This window comes from Podarcis bocagei (assembly GCF_964188305.1).
Source record: "Podarcis bocagei genome assembly, chromosome: 4".
Classification (NCBI taxonomy): Eukaryota; Metazoa; Chordata; class Lepidosauria; order Squamata; family Lacertidae; genus Podarcis; species Podarcis bocagei.
This window is the reverse complement of record NC_138128.1, coordinates 72,638,900-72,660,289: the sequence shown is the minus strand read 5'-3', so window position 1 is coordinate 72,660,289 and position 21,390 is coordinate 72,638,900. Positions and strand designations below refer to the sequence as shown.

Below are 21,390 nucleotides of genomic sequence, written 5' to 3'. Positions count from 1 at the left end.
TTATCTCCTTGAGACTGTATGAATCACTGTTACACGACATTTATTCTGGTTTTTGCAATATATTGGGCAGCTGGCCAATACCAGGTGACTCAGCAACAGCTGACAGCCTTTTCAAGCTGACTTCCTCTAATACAAGGGGGAAGCTCAGAACGTGACGAGCAAAAAATGAAGCAGACGTCTGGGGATATCTTTCTAATTCTGTCTGGGGAAAAAAAAAGCTGAATGCATTGTCTCAAGAATCTGACTATTTTAAGGGAAAAGGAGAGATGTCTTATCACATATATTTAAATATAGATACACACACTCTCTCTTGAAGGAAGTTTAGAGGGTATAACTCTTCCTTGCTAATCTGTCAGTTCCACTACATATAACATTGGCATTCCACAGCAAAACAACACCCTATTATGATTATTTTTCAGCACCTCTAGAGTACTTCCTACATGGCATATGAATAAACAAGAACCATTTCTATGAAAGGAGAGGGAGAAAAAGCCTCATGCAGCAAATCTCAAATTCACTGCTTATGGCACTTGGGCAACAGCGGATATATTTACACTACAAACCAGTTTAATATTAATATTCCTCTCCCAGGAATCCTGGGATGTGTAGTTCTGTGTGGGAATTCTCAACATCCTCATCAAACTACACTTCCCAAGATTCTTCAGGGGAGGTTATTACAGTTGAACTACCCACAACTATGCCTCAGCTGTGGAAACTTCATGAGAACACAATGCCAGTACTGAAGGTCAATGTAATAGATTTAGTGCATTTACTATAAGGCAAGGCGAATGATATGGTTTTTTTTAAAAAAATGACAAATAATAAAGGCACATATATTGTGGGCGTATGAAAAAAAGGGTGTGTGGCAGAAGTAATAACTCACACTATAAAAAATTACTTGCAAGATGAAACCACAAAGTCCAACTGAACGAGTACAAATTTAAATCAGCTCCCTGCCATAGAATTGTAGAATTGGAAAGGACCCTGAGGATCATCTAGTCCAACGCCCTGAAATGCAGGAATATGCAGCTGCCCCATGCAGGGATCGAACCTGCAACCTTAGCATTATCAGCACCACTCTCTAACCAACTGAGCTATCCACCTTATCTGTGAAACCTGTAATTCCCTACTAATTCTCAGAATCACTGTAACCCCCTTGGAATATATAGCTCGCAATTTGTCAATGTAAGAGCCCTCATCCTTTTGATTCCTCTCCCTTTAAAAAAACACAAGCCAAGAAAGCAAACTGTCATTGCACAAGTCAATACATCACTACCGACCCTATCCCTCTAACAAAGAAAGAACAGATGATGCACTGTTTGTTTTTAGCAGAAGCCGGACAGCTGTGAAAACACCAACAAGGAATTGTATGCTGCTCAGCAAGATTCTTATCCCAGTGCTGTTGTTCTGCCCAAGTGGGATTTGGGTAAAGCACTGGCGAATTTCAGCATGGCATGTGTCTGGGAAGAAAAGGCTGGGCTTATTTGCAAGTGAGGGAAGCATGGGGTGTCATCTCCCCCCCCCAAAAAAACCCCCACCAAAGATAGCATTTCCTATACAATAAACTCCTCTTTTATTCTGCCCTGTTCTGTGTAGGGAAATTACTTGACAGGAAATCTTCATACTAACCTTCCCCAACCTGGTGCCCCTCCATATGTTGTACTACAACTCCCATCAGCACCTGCCAGCACAGCCACTGATGGAAGCTATAGCACATACATCAACATTTGGGAGGCAGAGGAGCGAGGGAGAGAAGGAAGTTCTGCTTCCAGTGCATATCTAGTTATTAAACCCCCCAGAACAGCTGGGCAAAAAAATTGGCCTTACTCATTTTTCCTTTTCACTTTGTTTCTTGACAAGATTATTCTGAATGTTGCCAGTTTGAGCAGCTAAGAGCACATTTAAGATGTGCGTTTCTGAACTCTGCAGAAGACAGAAAGGGTGCGTGAGAGACCAAGAGGAATATCATTTGGTTCTGGGATTAAAGATCATGGATAGTTTCCTCGTAATAGTGGGAATGGTTTGGCAAGCACAAGAGGCAATGTCAAGTTTGTTACAATGGTAGAGCAGTACAACAGAAGCATGTAATCCTCTTAGTTTGGTTGGAAACCCACAAGACGGCAGCACATCTATGCCCACAGACACAGCAAAACTGGAGCGACACATAGCCTGAACCTCTGGTAAAAACAAAATGCCGCCACTGGCAATTAGTTCTTTATGGGTAAGAACAGTGGGACTGCTCTTATGACTTGGCAGGCTTTCAGTTTTCACCAGAGGTTCAGACTGTGCGTTGTCCCTAATCTTTTTCTCACTGTTGCAATATATTTTGCATTTGAAAGTCACGTGGAAAATTGGCTCCATTACAGGCTGGAAGTGCCAATAAGGCCTACGTGCATGGCCTTTGAAAATAAATCAGAGGTGGCAGGTCATATGTTGCAAGGGAGGAGACTAAAAATGAAAGCTCCCCATTTCTCAATGTAAAATATGCCCAGGCGCAGTAGATGTGGCAAAGTCACCCTGGAATTCCTTGGGTCAGGCAATAAGAATATTGCTACAGTTCTTCACCACATTTAGTTTCTTTGTTTAGTGTAACAGCTCAAGAACTTTCTTTGAAGGGTAGTAATAGGTAGAAGATGCTTGGGCTCAGTGGCTTTTGATGAGTGGCGGATGCTAGCAGATTGCAAAGGCAGCAGAGATTTGCAAGTTTTAATTTCAGGAAATTAATTACAAAGGGTCAGGATCATATTGCATCTCTCCCTGTTCCTCCTGCTCTTGCATTGACACACTTCTGCAAACATTCCATGCCTCTTACAAACATTTCATGGCAAAATCTCTGGCATGTCTTACCTCTTTAGATTAACAACTAGAGTATAGTCAGTGAAGGACACAGAAGTATGGGAGCTTGCAGCTGGCTTGCAGCGGCAGGGGGAGATCTAAGGGTAGGTTGTTTGGTTTTGCAGGGGTTGGCTGAGGTAGGTTTCTATGGTGCACCTCCCAAGGAGAGGAATCAGTCAAAGGTTGTTATGTAAACTTGCTGTGAAGTGAAACTCTGTAGGCTCAAAAAAAAATGTGAAGCAACTACAAAGGAAGTGGCAAAGAAGGCGCTCCACAGCATGCATGTATTAGGAGGACCCGAGTCAAAAGGTAAAAGGTAAGGGACCCCTGGACAATTAAGTCCAGTCAAAAGTGTTAGAATTCCTGCTCCATGATTGCAGTCATGGGATTGCTGTCTATCACATGACGGTGTACGTTTTGACTCCACAAAGTGGGAAATGACGGAGACAGGATGTTTGTGTTACTGTGTTCCGTGACGTGGGACTATTGTCCTTTGTTCTTTCTCTTTGCTGTTTGATGCTAGAGAGAGAGGGAGCCATGTTGCAGTGTTCCATGTGTGTTTATATGTAAATAAAGTAGATTAGCCAAAATGCTGAGTTGCTGAGGTCTGTTACGTAAGCTGTGAAGACTCTGTGGATCCCTAAGTGTGCTGATGTCTGTTGGCATTGGTCGCTGTGATGTTCCGGCTTTTGAAGCTCCCAAACGATCAACCAGGAGGGAGAGAACATGCCAGTTGGGCATGTGTCTCTGCCAGGGTCCTACTCGAGTGTAGGACGAGCTCCTGACAAAAGGCGACTATGGAGTTGTCGTGCTCATTTCGCTTTCAGGTCAGGGGAGCAGGTGTTTGTCCACAGACAGTTTTCTGGGTCATGTGGCCAGTATGACTAAACCACTTCTGGCGCAACGGAACACCATGACAGAAACCAGAGCACACGGAAATGCCCTAATTATGTTTTCATTAATCAGGCATCGTTATTAAGCCTCAGGATAAACATTTGCCGTGCCCAAGCACTGAGGTAGGGCCTTGAAACTCAACAATTATATACTACGAGAAAATAGATCAAGAAAAACATTTTTTTAAAAGATTAGGAAAAGGAAGTATCCGTGCTCTACTCTCAAGTAAAAAACAAAACAAAAAACGGACACTCAGAATTCCAAAAACACATTTTAGTTTCCAGAAATTTACAGCAAGAATAAAGAAAGAGGAAGATATATTGACAGGCAAGGCAATAATCAATTAACAAAGACTGTACCACTTTTTAAAAAAGAATTGTTAATTGTATGTAAGCCTTTTTCTCTCTATAGTGCAGAAGGACCCATTTTATGTTGCCAAAAGTCAAACAGAATTAACTAAGCAAATAAAGGCTGCACTGGTGAATCCAGAAAATTAAGTCTGCACGGATTCAGTTAAATGGTATTTAGGCTCTTTTGAAAGTGTGGCGTCAGTACGTTTGTGCAAAATGGAACTGTGGCTCCTAAGACCTAATGGGGCTTCGTGATTAAGAGAATGAGCTGTGATGATCCCACCAAGCTCCCGCATTACACACACACCTGTAACAAGAAGAAGGCTACTAGCCCGTCTTACAGGGTAGTTGTAAGCATTCATTGAGAATATATGTGAAGACCTTTAACCCTTGAGAGGAAATGCGAAGTAAATGCTAACCACCAACAAATATGCAGCTATTCAAGCAACTATTCATATCATTGAAGAATTGTTTCTTATGCCACACAGCCTCCTCAAAACACCATGTCGTATTTTCTGCTCCAAGTGAGTTCTATTAACCTCTAGCCATACACCTCTGAGTCCTTTGAACTGTTAACCTCCTTCCTAAGTTTCACTGTCTGTGGGCAGCTCCTTCCCTACAGGATTGCAAGGCGATGCTAACCCTGCAAGACGAGTTTGCAAGAAATTAATTTTAATAAGGTCTCCGAGCACACGAAAGTACAACCCTCGCTTCCTTACATCACTGCCTGGGAGCCTGCTGCTTCTTTAGCAACAATGCCTTACCCAGTCTAGGTCACGGCTGGTGACTGGGCACCGAGAGCAGTGGTTTCAGTGCGCCGCTGCATAGTTGGAAGCACTCAGCCTCAACTGGTGGGCCAGACTGCACAACAACAGTCTGCGGTTCAGCCCCACAGACACAAGAGGACCAGCCCTCCTCACAAATAAGCCTCTTTCAGAGAAGTCACTTGGCAATTTTCATCTGCCGTTGAACAAGAGCAGCTGCCTCAGTACTTAAAACTGGAATTTTATCCTTGATCTCCCATTCAGGTCCTGTATACCTGAAGAAGTGTCTCCACCCCCTGAGGTCCAGCGCCAAGGGCCTTCTGGCGGTTCCCTCACTGCAAGAAGTGAGGATACAGGGAACCAGGCAGAGGGCCTTTTCGGTAGTGGCGCCCTCCCTGTGGAACACCTCCAATCAGATGTCAAGGCAATAAGCAACTGTCTTACTTTTAAAAGACATCTGAAGTCAGCCCTGTTTAGGGAAGATTTTAATGTTTAATGCTGTATTGTGTTTTTAATATTCAGTTGGGAGCTGCCCAGAGTGTTTGGGGAAACCCAGCCAGATGGGCAGAGTATAAATATTAAATTATTATTATTATTATTATTATTATTATTATTATTATTATTATTATTATTATTATTATTCACCCCACACTCACATTCCTAAAAACGTACATGAAGCACAGAAACACCAGCGAATACAGACAATGTACAGAAGTTATTTTTGGATCAGCGCAGATGACTGTGAAAGGCAAACTTAGGGCATATCTACATTAATCACTAAGATGTATTGCATTTTATTCATCGTGACTTCCTCAGTGATTCCTGGGAAATGTGGTATGGTGAGGGTGCTGGTTGCAAGAGACCCTTAGCCTTCTCTATCCCTCGTGAACTACAGTTCCCAGAGTTCCCTGGAGAAAGGGGATAACTATTGCATAAGTCTAAGTCCATAGCACAGATGAGAGAAGCTGGTTTCGTTGTTCATAAGGAACACAGTGGAGGCTAAAGAATTTTTTTTATTCTTGGTAGTTTTTCTTATAGCTTTTATTTACATGGAGTTAGAAGATTAACACCATCCAGCATATTGAATGGCAATATTACATCTTGCAAGTTCATGTACGTCCAGGAACTGGAAACGGTATTGTGAACCTGACAGTTTTACTCTGGGGAAACGTCTGGAGAATATAAATATGGACATAAAGATGTTCATCTCTCTTGGTACAAAAGCAAATCAGTATACTTCACTTAAAGTGCATCATTATTATTTCGATTATTACCTACCCTTCATCATCAGGCTCCAGGGCAGTTACAACCATTTAAAATTCAGTATTTAAAATATGTAAAACAAATTGCAAGAACTGGGTAGGTCCTGAATACATGCATCTCATGTATCAAAAGCCAGGGTAAAGAGATGATGATTTATCTTTTATACGCTGCCTGTCTGACTGGGTTGCCGCAGCGACTCTTGAGCAGCTTCCAACAAACTATAAAACCACAGTAAAACATCAAAGCCATCAAAAGGCAAGCCCTTGACCTAGTACAGATCTGTAGCCAATCAACTGTCCAGTTGGTTTCAAGTCCATCTATGGCATCCATTATCTGCTCCCCATCACCCTCTTGGCATAGGTGAGACGCAATGATTCACAGCTTTGAAAGCCAGGGTTCCCAGATCCTGGCCCACATACAATGCCTCTTGAATTTAACAGACTGACTGTATGCAGAGCTTGACTGTTGTTGGACTACAACACCCATCACCCCTAGCTAGCAGGACCAATGGTCAGGGATGATGGGAGCTGTAGTCCAATAACAGCTGGCAACCCAAGTTGGAGAAACACTGTTTATAGAATGGGACGCTGCATTGCTAGGGTCATAAACCCTAGGCTAACTGCGACACAAAGTTAAAATTAATGGGGTTAAGCATGCCTAAATCTGTGCTGGATTTAGGCCTCTCATCCCATATCTTCATTAGCAACATTGGGGAGGGGGGGTGTTTCCTGCCACCCCACCCCTTATTCTTGCAAACCTTGCAAGTGGCTGCAGGAGAGGGTCACTGAGTCAAACCACAGGGGGTGTTTTTCTCGATCTAAAGTGAAACTGTGAAGCTCGCTTGTTCTTTTTGCTATTGAATGCTGCATGTCATTTAACCTTGTTTCATTTACAGTATTGAAATGTGGTTATTTTGTATATTATTTTTGTTTTGCTAGGTTGTTATGAAATTGCTATTGCATTATTTTGTTATGTTATGAAAGTTTTTGCAATGTTTGCTTGAAATGCATCTGCTTCTTTGTTGTAAGCAGCTTTGAGGGGTGTGTGTGTGTGTGTGTGTGTGTGTGTGTGTGGAAAAGCGGTATATAAATAAAGTGAATGAATGAATGAATCTTACTGACCCTAAACTGTTCCAGCAACAAACACCATCCACATTAGATCCAAAGGAACTCCTGCCTATTCACTCACCTTCTTGGCTACAGCATATAGAAGATGCTACTAAACATATGAGTTGCTGAAATACCAACCACAATTTTCACCCAACATATTTATTACATACAACTTGCTGTGATAACACACACACACACACACACACACGGGTGGGGGGGAGAACACAATTCTCTTTCAATTTTGACTTTTTCAAAAACTGGACACCCACAATTCTTGGTGTTGTCCTCTGTAGAAATGACAAGGCTTTTTACATTTGCAAGCAAGTTCACTGCCTGCACAGGTCAACCATTGACATTATGTAAACTAACTAGCCAAGCAGCGTGCAACTTGGAAAAGAGGTTAATGAATAGGACTGCATAACTACCAAGGTATTTGGCAAGCTGTCCACGATTTCTTAATTACCTTTGGTGTCCACTGTGTCACCAGTTTGCCAGCACAGCTGTTAATTGTCAGGATAGCTTATATATGTTCTGCCTACACAGACATATAATTTAGCTACCTGTATTTTAGCTACGTAAAATTTGTTTTCAAACTTAAACAAAATTTAGCGGTGTTTCGTTTCTCAACTGTTTTGTGGATTTCAGCTGTGGTTTGTCTACAATTTCATCTGTACACTGCTTAGGCAGCTCTTTCATCAAGCAGGTTATATACATATTCTAATAAATAAAATAACAATTTCATTAGAGTTGGCTAGACCCAAAGCAAATGCAGCTTCCCTTGGAAACAAGGCAAAAAAGACACACACTTTTTTCTGTAGTGGCTCTTTTAACATTTACACAAATACACTGGCTGAAGCTAGTGGGACTCATGTCGTGTTACTTACTGTTCCACAAGATTTGGGCCCTCCATGGAAAAGCGCACAAGCCATTCTCACGACCTCTGCTTCCATCTTCCTCACGCCCGGAAATATATCTGGATGAAGCGGGTTACTCCATGCAAATTCCTCATAAACCTTCAGGGAGAAAATTGGCTAAGGTGAGATAGCTCCTCCAAAGTAAACCCTGAAAAGGTGATGCTGCACTGTTTTCTTATGTACAGGAGAAAGTCACCTCGCTCCCCATCCACCAAAGGTGACTGGTTTCGGAGAAATCGCAGGAGGACACTGTGGAGTTTTCTCTGCTATAAAGTTAGTCCCAGAATGCTTTGCATACTCTCACCAATCTCATCATCCAAACACCGCAAAAGCTTTGAATACGAGTTACATCTCACGTGATGGTAGCTGTGTGAAGTGCCGTGTGGAGCTATGCTGGGTGGCCTCAACCTCACAGACACTACCTGTTCCATGCATCCGCCAACATCCACACCTTGGCTGCAAAGTCTGAAGCAGGGACCCCTAGGCTAAACCATGTGAGAAGCCTACATGCACACACAGAGTAGGCTTCCCACCCAAGGCGTGGAGGACAAGGCGGCAAAATGCAGCAGAGGAGCAGAACCAATCAGAGGCAGGGCCAGGAAGACCACATGACCTGGGCTTCAAGCTCAAAGGGGGCCTCAAAGGTAGGCCCTTGCTATTTTTTTTGGAATTGTGGGTATGTTTCACCACTTGCTCCTGAGCACATCAGACCAAAACGTGACAAACATGCTCATCTTAGAGCTGCAAATGGAAGCAAAAAAAATATGTGATTTGACAAGAGACTGTTTTGTTTTGTTTTGTTTTGCTACCTGATACAGATTTTATCAAATTTCGGAGTTTAAAATGTTCACAAATATTAAGACAAATATATCCGTTCCGATGGCACATGGTTTGACTACAGTGAACTCAGATCGGCCGATTATATAAACAAAGCTCTACCACTCAGTGGCTGTTGCTGGATCGAGTGCATGTTGAAAGGTGGAGAACTGCAATATTTTCGTGCCTCCCTCTTCTTTTGGTGCCTTGTTTTATTTTCAGGTGTCGCCATCCATTCCCATCGTGGCTGGGGATTCTGGGGAAACCCAGAAGCAGCCCAGGGTCCCTCTGGACCTCTGAGGGGGGCCTGCAGAGGAGTAAGGGAGGAAGCACAGCCCTGCTCTTCTCCTGCAATTCTAATCACATGGGGCTCAGGGGCCTCTACAGAGCTAGCATGACATTTCTTCCTTCTTATTTTCTGTGACGGAAGGAAAACAAGTTTAAAAAGAGATACAGAGGACTGTTTGGGAGTCAAGAAGACTATTAAACACCTTTCTTTTTCAACAAGCCTTTTAAGCAGAGATTTTGTATCCCGGCCTGAAGCTTGAAAAAAAAATTATGCATGCTCTCATTGCAGAATCGCGTCAGGTGTGTTTCACAGGAAGCGATTCATGATAAAATTATTTAAGTAAACTCACTGTAAACTGACTGTGGCAGAGGCAGGGAGTCTACCAAACTCTTCCACCTTTTCCATACAATTCCTGTCTCCATTGGGCATGGGGGGAGGAGGATAGGTTTAACTGAATTAATGCTTGGAAGTCACAGCATGTGGTAGCCCAACCACACCTTAGAATTATGAGCAAGACACATTAATACATTTGAAATGATTCACAGGGCATAAATTCAGGGGAATTTCTGCTTCCAATTCCAATGTGTGTGATCCCTAACCAGTACACCTACTTCACTGGCCTGCCTGAACCTCATTTACTCACAAGTGGGGTGGGGGGGGTTTTCCCCTGTCACAATTTGTTTTCCACTTCACATTCCTTCCTGTTCCTTCAAAATAGAACGCCTCATTACAGGGAGAATTAGTTATCCTTATTATTTAATTTGTATACCGCCCTTCACCCGAAGAGAGCACAGGGCAGTTCACAACATAAAAAATACAAAATGAGAACTTGCTACATTTAAAGTAAGCCATTAAAAAAATAAAAAATTGCACACATGCATTCAGTGTAGTGTAGTGGTCAAGAGCGGTAGACTCGTAATCTGGGGACCCAGATTCGCGTCTCCGCTCCTCCACATGCAGCTGCTGGGTGACCTTGGGCCAGTCACACTTCTCTGAAGTCTCTCAGCCCCACTCACCTCACAGAGTGTTTGTTGTGGGGGAGGAAGGGAAAGGAGAATGTTAGTCGCTTTGAGACTCCTTCGGGTAGTGATAAGGTGGGATATCAAATCCAAACTCTTCTTCTTCTTCAACAAACAGAAGGATAAACATATAGCTTTTACCACACTGAATTACCTTCACAAGCAGATCCGTGAGTTTCTTATCCCCGCTGTACACTGTCCCAGACACTTTCCCGTCTTCCCAGTTTACTTCACCTGAAAGCACGGAGACAAGAAACCGCCCGTCATATTTAAAAGCACTTTGCCGATCAAAACTGCAGTTGATTGACTGTTCACACAACGGTCTATGGAGACAACATTAAAACTACAGTCTAGCACAGAGCTAGGGAACCTTTACTCTGCATGCAGAATTAGGCCCAACAGGTCTCCCTTTCTGACCCACAAGGCTGTTTTTTTTCTAAGTCACACCCACCTGCCGCTCGCCTGACCTCATATCAGGCATTGGGCGGATAAAAATAAGGCAATGTGGGGTTTTAAGACACCCTTTGTCAGAGACAACTATCAGCAGATAGGCAAGGGGGTTTTTAAGCACTTGCAAACAGCCTGCCTCTTTAACTATTGTTAAAAAGCAATGATTAACCATGGGACTGTAAAGTTATTATTTGCTGATTTTACTGTTTACTATTGGATTCTAATGGATTATTGAATATTGATTTACTTGATCTATATGACCAGGAAAGCTGTTTGTGGACAAACGCTGGCTCCCTCGGCCTGAAGCGAGATGAGCACCACACCCCTTAGTCACCTTTGACTGGACTTAACTGTCCAGGGGTCCTTTACCTTTAACCTATATGTGTTGGAAGCCACTCAGAGCGGCTGGGGCAACCCAACCAGATGGGCGGGGTATAACTCACAATATTATTATTATTAATAATATCCGTATTATTACTACTATTACAACAGCAGGTGGCAGGAATTCATGCTCCAGAATGGGACCCAAACTTATAATAATCTCTTTCTGGAAGAGAGAAATGTCCAACACTTGTGAAAAATACATGGCAAGGAGAAATCTTGAAAATCAGGTTTTACACCCCTCCAAACAGGAGCTCTCCAAACTTTCTAAGTCAAGTTAGTATTTCCTCATATTCATGCAACTAACAACATTACTTCACTTTTATGAGACAGTGGCAGGGTTTTTATTTTGTTCTCTTCTCCAAGAACTATGCTTCCATCATTAATTGAGAATGAAGGCTGAGTATTTGTAATACACAGCCATTTGCTGCTGCTTATTAATTAACATTGGCACTGGAGCAGAGCATAGCAGATGCTGAAACTGATTGACATGTGCCAGTATGCATTCAGACTCATACCCATAGAGCTGTATTCTTTCATCTTCTTCAGCACATCTGGTTGGCTCAAACCTTTTGCCGGCAGGATTTTGACATAACCCGTTTTTTCTTTCAAGAAACTTAAGGTGCTGGCCATATCGTCCATAGTCTTATTCATCTGTTTCTTTATCTGTTAGGATAGACAAACACACATGCAAATATAATATGAACAGATTCTAATCATGGGGATAATTTAATTGCAAATTCCTTGCAAAAAAAATAGTTCAAGCCTTGAGTTCAATTTTAAACAAGGTGACCTCTTTTCACAGGTATGCTTTTAATTCCCTCCACCTCCCCGAGCATCAAATGATAAAGAGCAATAAATATGTTTCCTCCTAGCAAATTAACTAGGTAAGTAGCTCAATGCTTAAAAACTTACAATAGTTCCAATAAAGGGCAATTTGCGTAAATTTCTGAAGAACCACTTTTTAGATCGTGATGTTAAACCTAGAAAGAAAACATTAAAAAAAAAATATTATTATTCAGCCCCAAAATTTCCAAATGTTTTTTTTTTACTTGCCAGGGTAGAGAGGAATCCCTGCTTCTTGAGTACAGAAGGCTTCCTGCTTCAGCAAGCTGCCTTCTACCCCTCTTGCATGCTTACCTGCACTGCCCTCTAGCCATCAAAGTTCCCAGCAATTTGTTGCCAAGACCTTTGCACTGCCCCTACTGATCCCAAGCACATCCGTGTGCGCATCTTTGGGAATTGCAAAGCCCTGCATGCACACAGGAGAAGGCTGGCATGCACGAAATTTCTGAGCTGCGAAGCTTCCCCAGATGCTCTTAGACCAGAAGGGGCAAGGATATAAATGAAATGGATGTCTGCTTTGCGAAGCTGGAAATGCTCTGAAGCCTTCTGAATTCCTGTCTGTGCATAGCAAAGGGGGTGGAAGGATAAACTCAATCCAAAAGCTTATGGATGGAATGAACACAGAAAGCAGCACGGATCACATTTGGACATGTGCTGTAGGAAAAAACACTAATACCAACAAGGGGGTGTGGAAACTAATGAAGGCCAAAAACTAGGCTTTTATGTTAAACTAAGAACCAACTTGTTGCCTGTGTTATCCAACATGTCTGTATTTAAAATGCTACCTTTCTTTTCTCCATCAAGGACACATGTGCTCACATACACACACATGGATATCAAGACCTATCACACCCTACAACAGAGAGTATAACATTTCTTCAATACCATAACCCTGAACTGCAGAGGTGATGGCTAATTTATGAATTTGTTGCATCTGAGTACGTAACTTGTGCACACACTCTCTCTCTCTTGCCATGAACCCTATCAACATATAACTTTATTTGGTGGACCTATTCTACAATACCCAACTTTGAACATTTTCGAGCCAGCTGTTCAAAACGAAACCACAGTTTAGCCTTTTATTTCTAGAAGTATTTATATGTGGCCCGGTCACGTTAAGTATCAAGGCAGTGGGCATCATAACAAAATATAACAATAAAAACAATAAAAAATAAAACAATGTGGGAGTCCCAAGGGCTATATAGGGAAGAAGCCCCTGCGTCTGTGGTCGCAATCCCTGGAATAAAGCATTACAGAAATGGACCTGAGTGAGCCTCAAGCTCACACACTCCCATCTCTCCTGGCTGAGCCACAGGAAATTTGAAAGCTTTCATTTCTGTTTTAGATCAGCTACAGCTTGCTCATGCATCTAAACCTGAGCAAACTGTGGTTATCCTTAACTCTGATTATGTACACAAGCCAACTCCAAACCAGGCTGGCTTGTTTCCACTAATATTAAGGTTAAACACAGTCTAGGATTTGGACAACACACCAAACTGTGGTTAGTCTTAAAGAGAAATGGAAACTTCTGCTCTCCTCCTTGAAGCTGCACTGGTGGAGAAGCCAAGCTCTCATAAATTATAGTTTAGCCTTAGGGCCAAACACAGCCATAGACGTGGAAATAAAACAAGGTGAAGAGTTAGTTGGGACTTTCTAACCTCACCTCTTTGCTACCACGAAGGTCAGGGGCTTTTAAAAATGAAATCATGCTACGCAAATGGAGTGGACCCCCCAATTCCTCACATCGGAGACGCACACAGCACTTACTTTCTTGTTGGAAGAGGAACATGTATAGCCAAACAAACAGGAGGGTAGCCCCAATTGTGGATGTTACTAGTTGCCAGGGCTCGGCCCCAGCACACTTTGCATTCACGGCATTTCTTGTTTCGTTTAAATATTGCAGAAGGATTTCTTTGTAAGGAACAACTGCATCCTAGAAAAGAAGAGAAAGCACCCATGAGGCAGAGGGCAAGGGCAAGACCAAGGCAGAATGAACAAATGTGGCTATAAAGTGAGGTTGATTTATTTGCTATGAGTGTTTTATTTAGCCCCACCTTCCAATTCAAAGAAATGCCCAAGGCAGTTTTACCATGGAAGCAAAAGTAACGCCAACATAAAATACAAAAAATTAAATCGAGAAGAAAAGAGGCAGCAAATAAACACATCAATTAGCATGTCAGAGTGGTACCTCGGGTTAAGAACTTAAATCGTTCTGGAGGTCCGTTCTTAACCTGAAACGGTTCTTAACATGAGGTACCACTACGATTTCTGTTCTCATCCTGAAGCAAAGTTCTTAACCCGAGGTACTATTTCTGGGTTAGCAGAGTCTGTAACCTGAAGCGTCTGTAACCCGAGGTACCACTGTATTTAAAAACCGGGGAGGCGGCAAATTGAGTTACCAAGATCCAAAGGAAGGATAATTTCATAACACTTTGGTTCAATTTTATCTTGTTTGTAGGTAAAGAGGGCTTTATGATTCTGCTTTTGATTTCAGTTACGATTACTGAATCCGGATTACAGCCCTAACAAACTATTATACACCTGTGGTTCTTTGTGTTTAAAGAAATTGTTATTGTATGCTTTGCAGTTTCTTTTGCGTATAGATAAGAATGGCTGTTTGACAATGCAGGATGCCTGCAGGATAGCTCAGTCAGTAGAGCATGAGACTCTTAATCTCAGGGACATGAGTTCGATCCCCACATTGGGCAAAAAGATTCCCACATTGCCGGGGGTTGGACTAGATGAGCCTCGTGGTCGCTTCCAACTCTACAATACTATTGTTCTAAAGTTCTCAGCTACAATATTTGTGTATCGTGAAAACTAATAAAAATTATTTACCCCAAAAATGGACAGGCAAAATCCTTGCTCAGCGATAAGTGATGTTGCACAGAGGTGGAGAGTCAGGAGGTTCCAAGGTCAAGAAGTGGCCACAATGAAGGTCCCAACCAAGCACAACTCAGTGTCCCAGTCAAGTGTCCCAACCAAGCACAACTCAGATATTGAGGGAGATGCAAAAAAGAGCCTCCATGGGAAATCTTAGGGAGAATTTTGGCTCAAATGGGACAACAGCTCTGAAGGTAACTGTGTCCCAAACCATTTAGCGTAGGGTTGGGGAAACTGTGGTCTTCCAGATGTTCCTGGACTACAACTCCCATCATCCTTGACCGTGGGCTATGTTTGTTGCACAAGAGCACTAAACCAACCTCAATTGTGCCGCCTGACTTTGCTGGCATGTGAATGAATCCTATCTGAAAACAACAACCCTCTCCATCAGTCCCCGTTAATCCAAAATAAGAACCACCAGCGCACAGGGATAAATCCATGTTTAGTGTCTCCCACTAAAACTAACCGGTGTTTGCTGTTCTTGAGACTGTGTATTGTGTAACTGCTTTCGTCATCAGCCAAGATTTCCTCAGGGTAAGTTCTCCCTGTGTAAGTTTAAAATTACAGCTCAACAGCAACACGGAACATCTTCCATCAAAGTTAGCCTCCCATTCATTTCCACAGGGCTGTCTTGCACCACAACTTTTGAATGGCATCAATGGACAATGCAGGATCTGCCGTATCAGCTTGAGGTTCTAGAACTTTAGCCCCACAAAGGACAACTCTGGAATGCCTAGCTCCTTAAACACAAGCTTCCTTTATTTTTCCTAACATCTTTTGTTGTAAGTAGAAGGTGGGGGAAGACCTCTGCTGTAGCAAATGCACTGAAGAAAGGAGCCTTTCCAGTTTCAATCTCAATACAGTGGTACCTCGGGTTACATACGCTTCAGGTTACATACGCTTCAGGTTACAGACTCCGCTAACCCAGAAATAGTACCTGGGTTTAAGAAGTTTGCTTCAGGATGAGAACAGAAATCGTGCGGCGGTAGCGCAGCGGCAGCGGGAGGCCCCATTAGCTAAAGTGGTGATTCAGGTTAAGAACGGATTAAGTACATAACCAGAGGTACCACTGTACTTGATGAGTGTTGCTTCCTACCATTTCCCCTTTCCCACCTCACTGTGTAACCTTGAGCCCATACCCCTTAAAGAAACCAACCCTTGATATTTCAAATTCACAGTTGCGGTCCTTTGTCAACCGTGTCTGTCATATCCAGCTCCCAATCTCTTAAAGCCACGCTGCAGAAAATACAAATTTTCACGGCTGCACTCTGCTCCTCAGACCTGTTCTTCCACATCCAACTTTTGAAACCTTCTTCTGAGCAAGGTCCTTACCAAGGTGTGGCGATTTCGCCTTGATTGAAATGCACAATAGCAGAATGCAGTGAGTAAGCCTGTGGAATCCTGCTTGTCGAATTTGCATAGGCCACTATGGGAAGCAAAACGCCAGGCTGGAGATGCCTCTGGTCTAATTCAAATGAGCTTTTGTTTTGCATTAATTAATTAATTAATTAATTATAATAGTTTTATTATTTGTACCCCGCTCATCTGACTGGGTTGGCCCAGCCATTCTGGGCAGCTTGCAACATTTATAAAACATAATAAAACATTACACATTTTAGGGCCATCCACATCATGAATGCAATTAACATTTGCACCCCCAGAAGCGGAGAAGATGGGAAGTTATAGACAAGAAGGATCCCTTGACACCTTAGATGCCTGACACATTTATTGACTAGCAACTTCTGATAGTTGATGCCACAACAACACAGTGGCCCTACAAGGAGCCACAGAACGGTTTTATTCAAAGGGGAAATAATTTGAATTGTGGGAAGAGTACCCAACAATGGATAACTAATATGAGACACATTACGTGGGTGGGGGGGAGGGGGAGAGAGAGACTCACTACTCTGTCGCACCAATCACTATTGTAACCAGATATGCCTGGATAGCTCCGTTGGTTAGAGCGTGGTGCTGATAATGCCAAAGTTGCAGGTTCGATCCCTGTTTGGGGCAGCTGCCTATTCCTGCAGGAGGCTGGACTAGAATGATCCTCAGGGATCATTAATACGATACCATGAGCCATTATACATTTCAGCAGCTGTTCTTCTTTCTCTCCTCAACACACCCAGTTCCTGACATCACCAGCTAGCAAGATAAGGACTGTCCAAAGCTTTGGAGAGCCACCGGTAGTCAATGTTCACCAGGGTCAGGGAACCTGTGGCCCTCCAGGTGTTATTGGACTCCAACTCCCATCAGCCCCACCAACAAGGCCAATGGCCGGGGAGAATGGGAATTGTATTCCAGTATCTGGAGGCTCACAGGTTCTCCACCTCTGGTGTAGACAGTGCTCAGCAAGATGGGACAATGGTCTTGACTTGGCGGACAGCAGGTTCCTATGTTGCTAGCATGTCGAAATACAGAAGTTTCACAACTCCCCTCTTCCCCTGCCTGCCACTTCAATCCCTATGCATTTGTTTACTTGTAGATGCATATTTGACTTACCGTATATATTCAAGTATAAGCCAACTTTTTCAGCACATTTTTTATGCTGAAAAAGCCCCCCTCGGCTTATACTTGAGGGTCCCTTTCGGGCTGCTCCTTCCTCCTCCTCCACTGCTGCCGCCACCAGCCTCTCAGCAGCCCCCTAGGTAGGCAGGGGGACGGGAGGGGTTGGGGGGGAGAGAGAAGCCCCTTCTGCCGTGTGCGCATGCGCGTGCACACACACACGCACTCCGGCCCATCAGGAGGTTTGTGGTGTGGTGAACCAGCTTATACTCAATAAGCTTTCCCAGTTTTTTGTGGTAAAATTAGGTGCCTCGGCTTATACTCGAGTATATATGGTAAGTAATTTCTACTTCCATATCAATGCATATATACATAAGCCTACTTTATTGGGCCGCAGCAAGTAAGCTGCATGCATTTTTCATTATCCGAAGCCTTTCGAAAGAGGAACAAAGAAAGCCAGCCAAGCAATCCCTTTTTTGTCTTATGCAGAGGTGCTTTTTATCCAAGGGAGGTTCATGTTCCCTTTTTTTACAGAGGTTTGAAGTTCAGCATGAACTGTTCTATCTGCTCTTTATCAGGATGCTTATATAATACAGATCTGAAGATTAGAACCTGCTAAGCTTGTGTCTTCTACCAGAGTACAAGAGATAACAAGCCTCTACTTTGCAGCTATGCTCCTTGACGGGACCCCCCTAGCTTTTATTGCTCCTTACACCACTATTACACAACAGAACTGCTGATGGCAGGCAGAAAGCGAGGGCACACGTCCACCTGTTTCTGGACAACCTCCCAAACCATCTCCCTGGGTATTCCAACTAGCAATCGGAAGTTAATCCTCTTTAACATTTGTATGAATCTGCTGGGATAAGCTACTCAGAGACACAGAACAAGGTGTCTCCATGTATGCTGATAACACTAAACGCCCTCTCTCTATTTTTTTCAGGGCGTTCAGGTGAGGCAAAGCGAGTGTTGAACAAGTATGTGAAATCAGTAATGGTCTGCATGATAAAACAGGGGTCAGAAATGGGTTTGTTTGTATACCCAGAAAGAATCAAAATTGCAATCTGGGGGTACTCTTTGACTCAACTTTGTCACAGAGTCCCTGGTAGCCTCTGGGACAGTAAAGTGCCTGTCATCAGCTTATCAGTGCTGTGGCATCATCTAGATCAGGGGTCAGCAAACTTTTTCAACAGGGGGCCGGTCCACTGTCCCTCAGACCTTGTGGGGGGCCAGACTATTTGCGGGGGGATGAACAAATTCCTATGCCCCACAAATAACCCAGAGATGCATTTTAAATAAAAGCACACTTTCTACTTATGTAAAAACCCCAGGCAAGCCCCATAAATAACCCAGAGATGCTTTTTACATAAAAGGACACATTCCACTCATGTAAAAACACGCTGTTTCCCGGACCGTCCGCAGGCCTGATTTAGAAGGCGATTGGGCCAGATCCGGACCCCGGGCCTTAGTTTGCCTACCCATGATCTAAGCAATATTGATGATTACATACTCTCTTTACTAGTCTTCTAATTTGAGGACATCTTCTATATCCCCTCATACCACTCCAACTCTTATTAAGAGCAACCTCAACTCCAACAGTTGCCGGTACTTTTGTAACAAAAAAAGAACTTGTCTAACAAGAGGTGTTTCAGTGGTTTGTGGAATTAGCAAGTTGGAAAGAATTAGAAGCAATGCCCGTGGTTTAAGAATGCAGATACACCCTGAAGAACAAAGACAGCTTCTGAAGATCCAAAATTCCAGAGGCCATTAAAGTCCCTGCTCTTCAGATTCAGGTTCTTCAGAGAAATGCAGTTCTCACCAAAACAGAAAACCTGCAGTCTGGGCTGTGCCATTTTATCACACTGTAAAGTATATTCACACAAGAAAGTTCAAAACAAAGAAAGCCGACCTGTCAGGGAGAAGATTTAAGTTAGAACTCTTCACCCTCATATGCTAGCATTCTTTGTGCAGGAAAATATATATTCAGCTCTGTGAGCCTCAACTTGAAGACTAAAGTAACACAGTCCATAAACAGGTTTGCTTTCTTAGTGACAACGAGATCACTGTAGATAAAATTCAGGGCATGGCTGCTTTCTTGCTCAATTCCTATATACCCTAAGGAACCTTACTGCATTTTTGACCTACAGTATGAAAAATCAGCCCAGACTGGTAGGAGTCTGTGATAAAAGAATGTTGCAAACGTATAATTTGTTTTGTTTTTCAATGATATATAGGTAAGCTGAAGACCCGCAATTCTGTGTACATTGTGTGGTGCTCCTTGATCTAAACTGCAAGCTCATACATTCCTGAATAGATGAAGAAGCTATGTAAATTAACAACAAACCGCAGTGGGAAAGCTTTGAGACAGTCTGAAATAAAGACAAACCACATGAAAGATCCATGTATGCAGGCATCAGTGAACACTACAAATGAAAAGAACTGTAAATGAGGACTAATAAGAGAGGAGATCTCAAAAATGAATATCTAGAATAGGATGGGGGGGAGAGAGAAAGAAGGACACATGCTTGGAAACAACTCAGTCCTACTGATTTACAAAGCCAATTTGTGTGTTTTATCTCCCTTAGATGTTAAAGATCACTACTGAGTACCGAAAATATAGTCATTCTGGACCTGATCCCACATGCAGCCAACACAGATGCATGTCTGGATTCACACCACAACACTCATCCATGTCCCAATAAATTGGCTGGATGTGTATTTTGATACAGGTATGTTCTGCTTATCCACTAGTTGTTGCATATCCTTCACTGTGCGGGGACTTCAGCTACATCCATGACTAGATGCTTAAAGTGACTTCTTTATCTAGTGTTAAGAAAAATCAGAATAATGAAAAACAACTGTTGCTTGTCCAAGATGTCTCAGTGTTCACTCTTTTTGAGGTTTACCCTGAACCTGAAAGGGAGGGCATTTTGATTTAGGGAAGATCAGTAATGTGTGCCACTTCTGCGCATGACGTCATTTTGAGCGACTGCGCATGTGCAAGCGGCGAAACCCAGAAGTAACCCTTTCCGGTACTTTCGGGTCGCCGTGGAACGCAACCTGAAAAGATTTAACCTGAAGCGTCTTTAACCCAAGGTATGACTGTACATTCTTTCTGCAGTACCCCTGTGGGGCTCAGGAGCCCAGTTTTTTTTTCAAACACGTTCCCTTGTGGAGTGCTTCCTCAGCCTCCTCTCCTTGATAGTCCTCCAGGCAGCCACTGCTGCCCCCCTACTCCAAAGAGAGGTGACTCCTCACACTGCCGCACAGGGGCCTGGGACTTTGTCCATTCCCAACAGCAAGGGCTGGCAGGCAGGCGGGCTAAATCCCTCGCCTGCTTGCTTGCTTACTCTGAGGCTGCCTCAGCTCCTGGCAACCAGCACCCATGGCCAAGAGGCACCATTCATCTGGGGAGCTTGCAGCCAGGGCTGCTGCAACAAACAGCTCTGCAAGCCTTTGAGAGACACAAGAAGGCATCAGGAGGGAAGGAAGGAAAGAGAGATAGAGGCCAGGGTTGCCCACAGCACCCCAGCCATCATTCAAGGCACCCCAGTGTGCCATGGCACACTGGTTGAACACCACTGCTCTAGAGAGTAATCTAATTTCTCATGTTTATTCTACTTGACTTTATTAATCAAAGCTAAAAGCACTGAAATGGCCAAGCTAACCTAATGTCATATTTTCAATTAGTATCCACTAATTGTCACTAACAAATTTATAAAAGAGGGGGGTGTCAAATTTCCCACCTCAGATCACTGGAGGAAATTCATGCTCCATTCATAAACTTTTAGGCACTATTAAAAACAGATGGTAAGTCTCATGAGCATGGATTGTATCAGGGTGGATTTGATTTAAATCACAATTTAAATTTAAATCACTAGTCAGTAAGACTTGATTTAAATCACTAGTCAGTAAGACTTGATTTAAATCAATTTTTTTTACAGAAAGACTCATTCTTGCTGGTATAATCTTAATATTTACAACCAGATGAAGGTTGTATTATTCATTTTTGGAATAATAAATGTTCAGAGTAGTTTTTACAGTTATATCAAAAATTACTGATTTGGTTATA

General features: G+C 42.9%; 1 protein-coding gene across 1 annotated transcript in view; it reads right to left on the bottom strand.

The window, feature by feature from the left end:
- Positions 1-21,390, bottom strand: part of SGPL1 (sphingosine-1-phosphate lyase 1) — a 36,278-nt gene that overhangs the window by 11,790 nt on the left and 3,098 nt on the right. Inside the window, exons 2-6 of the mRNA XM_081189683.1 lie at positions 13,698-13,863; positions 12,000-12,067; positions 11,603-11,750; positions 10,408-10,487; positions 8,100-8,228 (exon numbers count right to left, since the gene is read on the bottom strand). Coding sequence (XP_081045809.1) covers positions 8,100-8,228; positions 10,408-10,487; positions 11,603-11,750; positions 12,000-12,067; positions 13,698-13,863 — 591 coding nt within the window. The remainder of the gene's footprint in view (positions 1-8,099; positions 8,229-10,407; positions 10,488-11,602; positions 11,751-11,999; positions 12,068-13,697; positions 13,864-21,390) is intronic.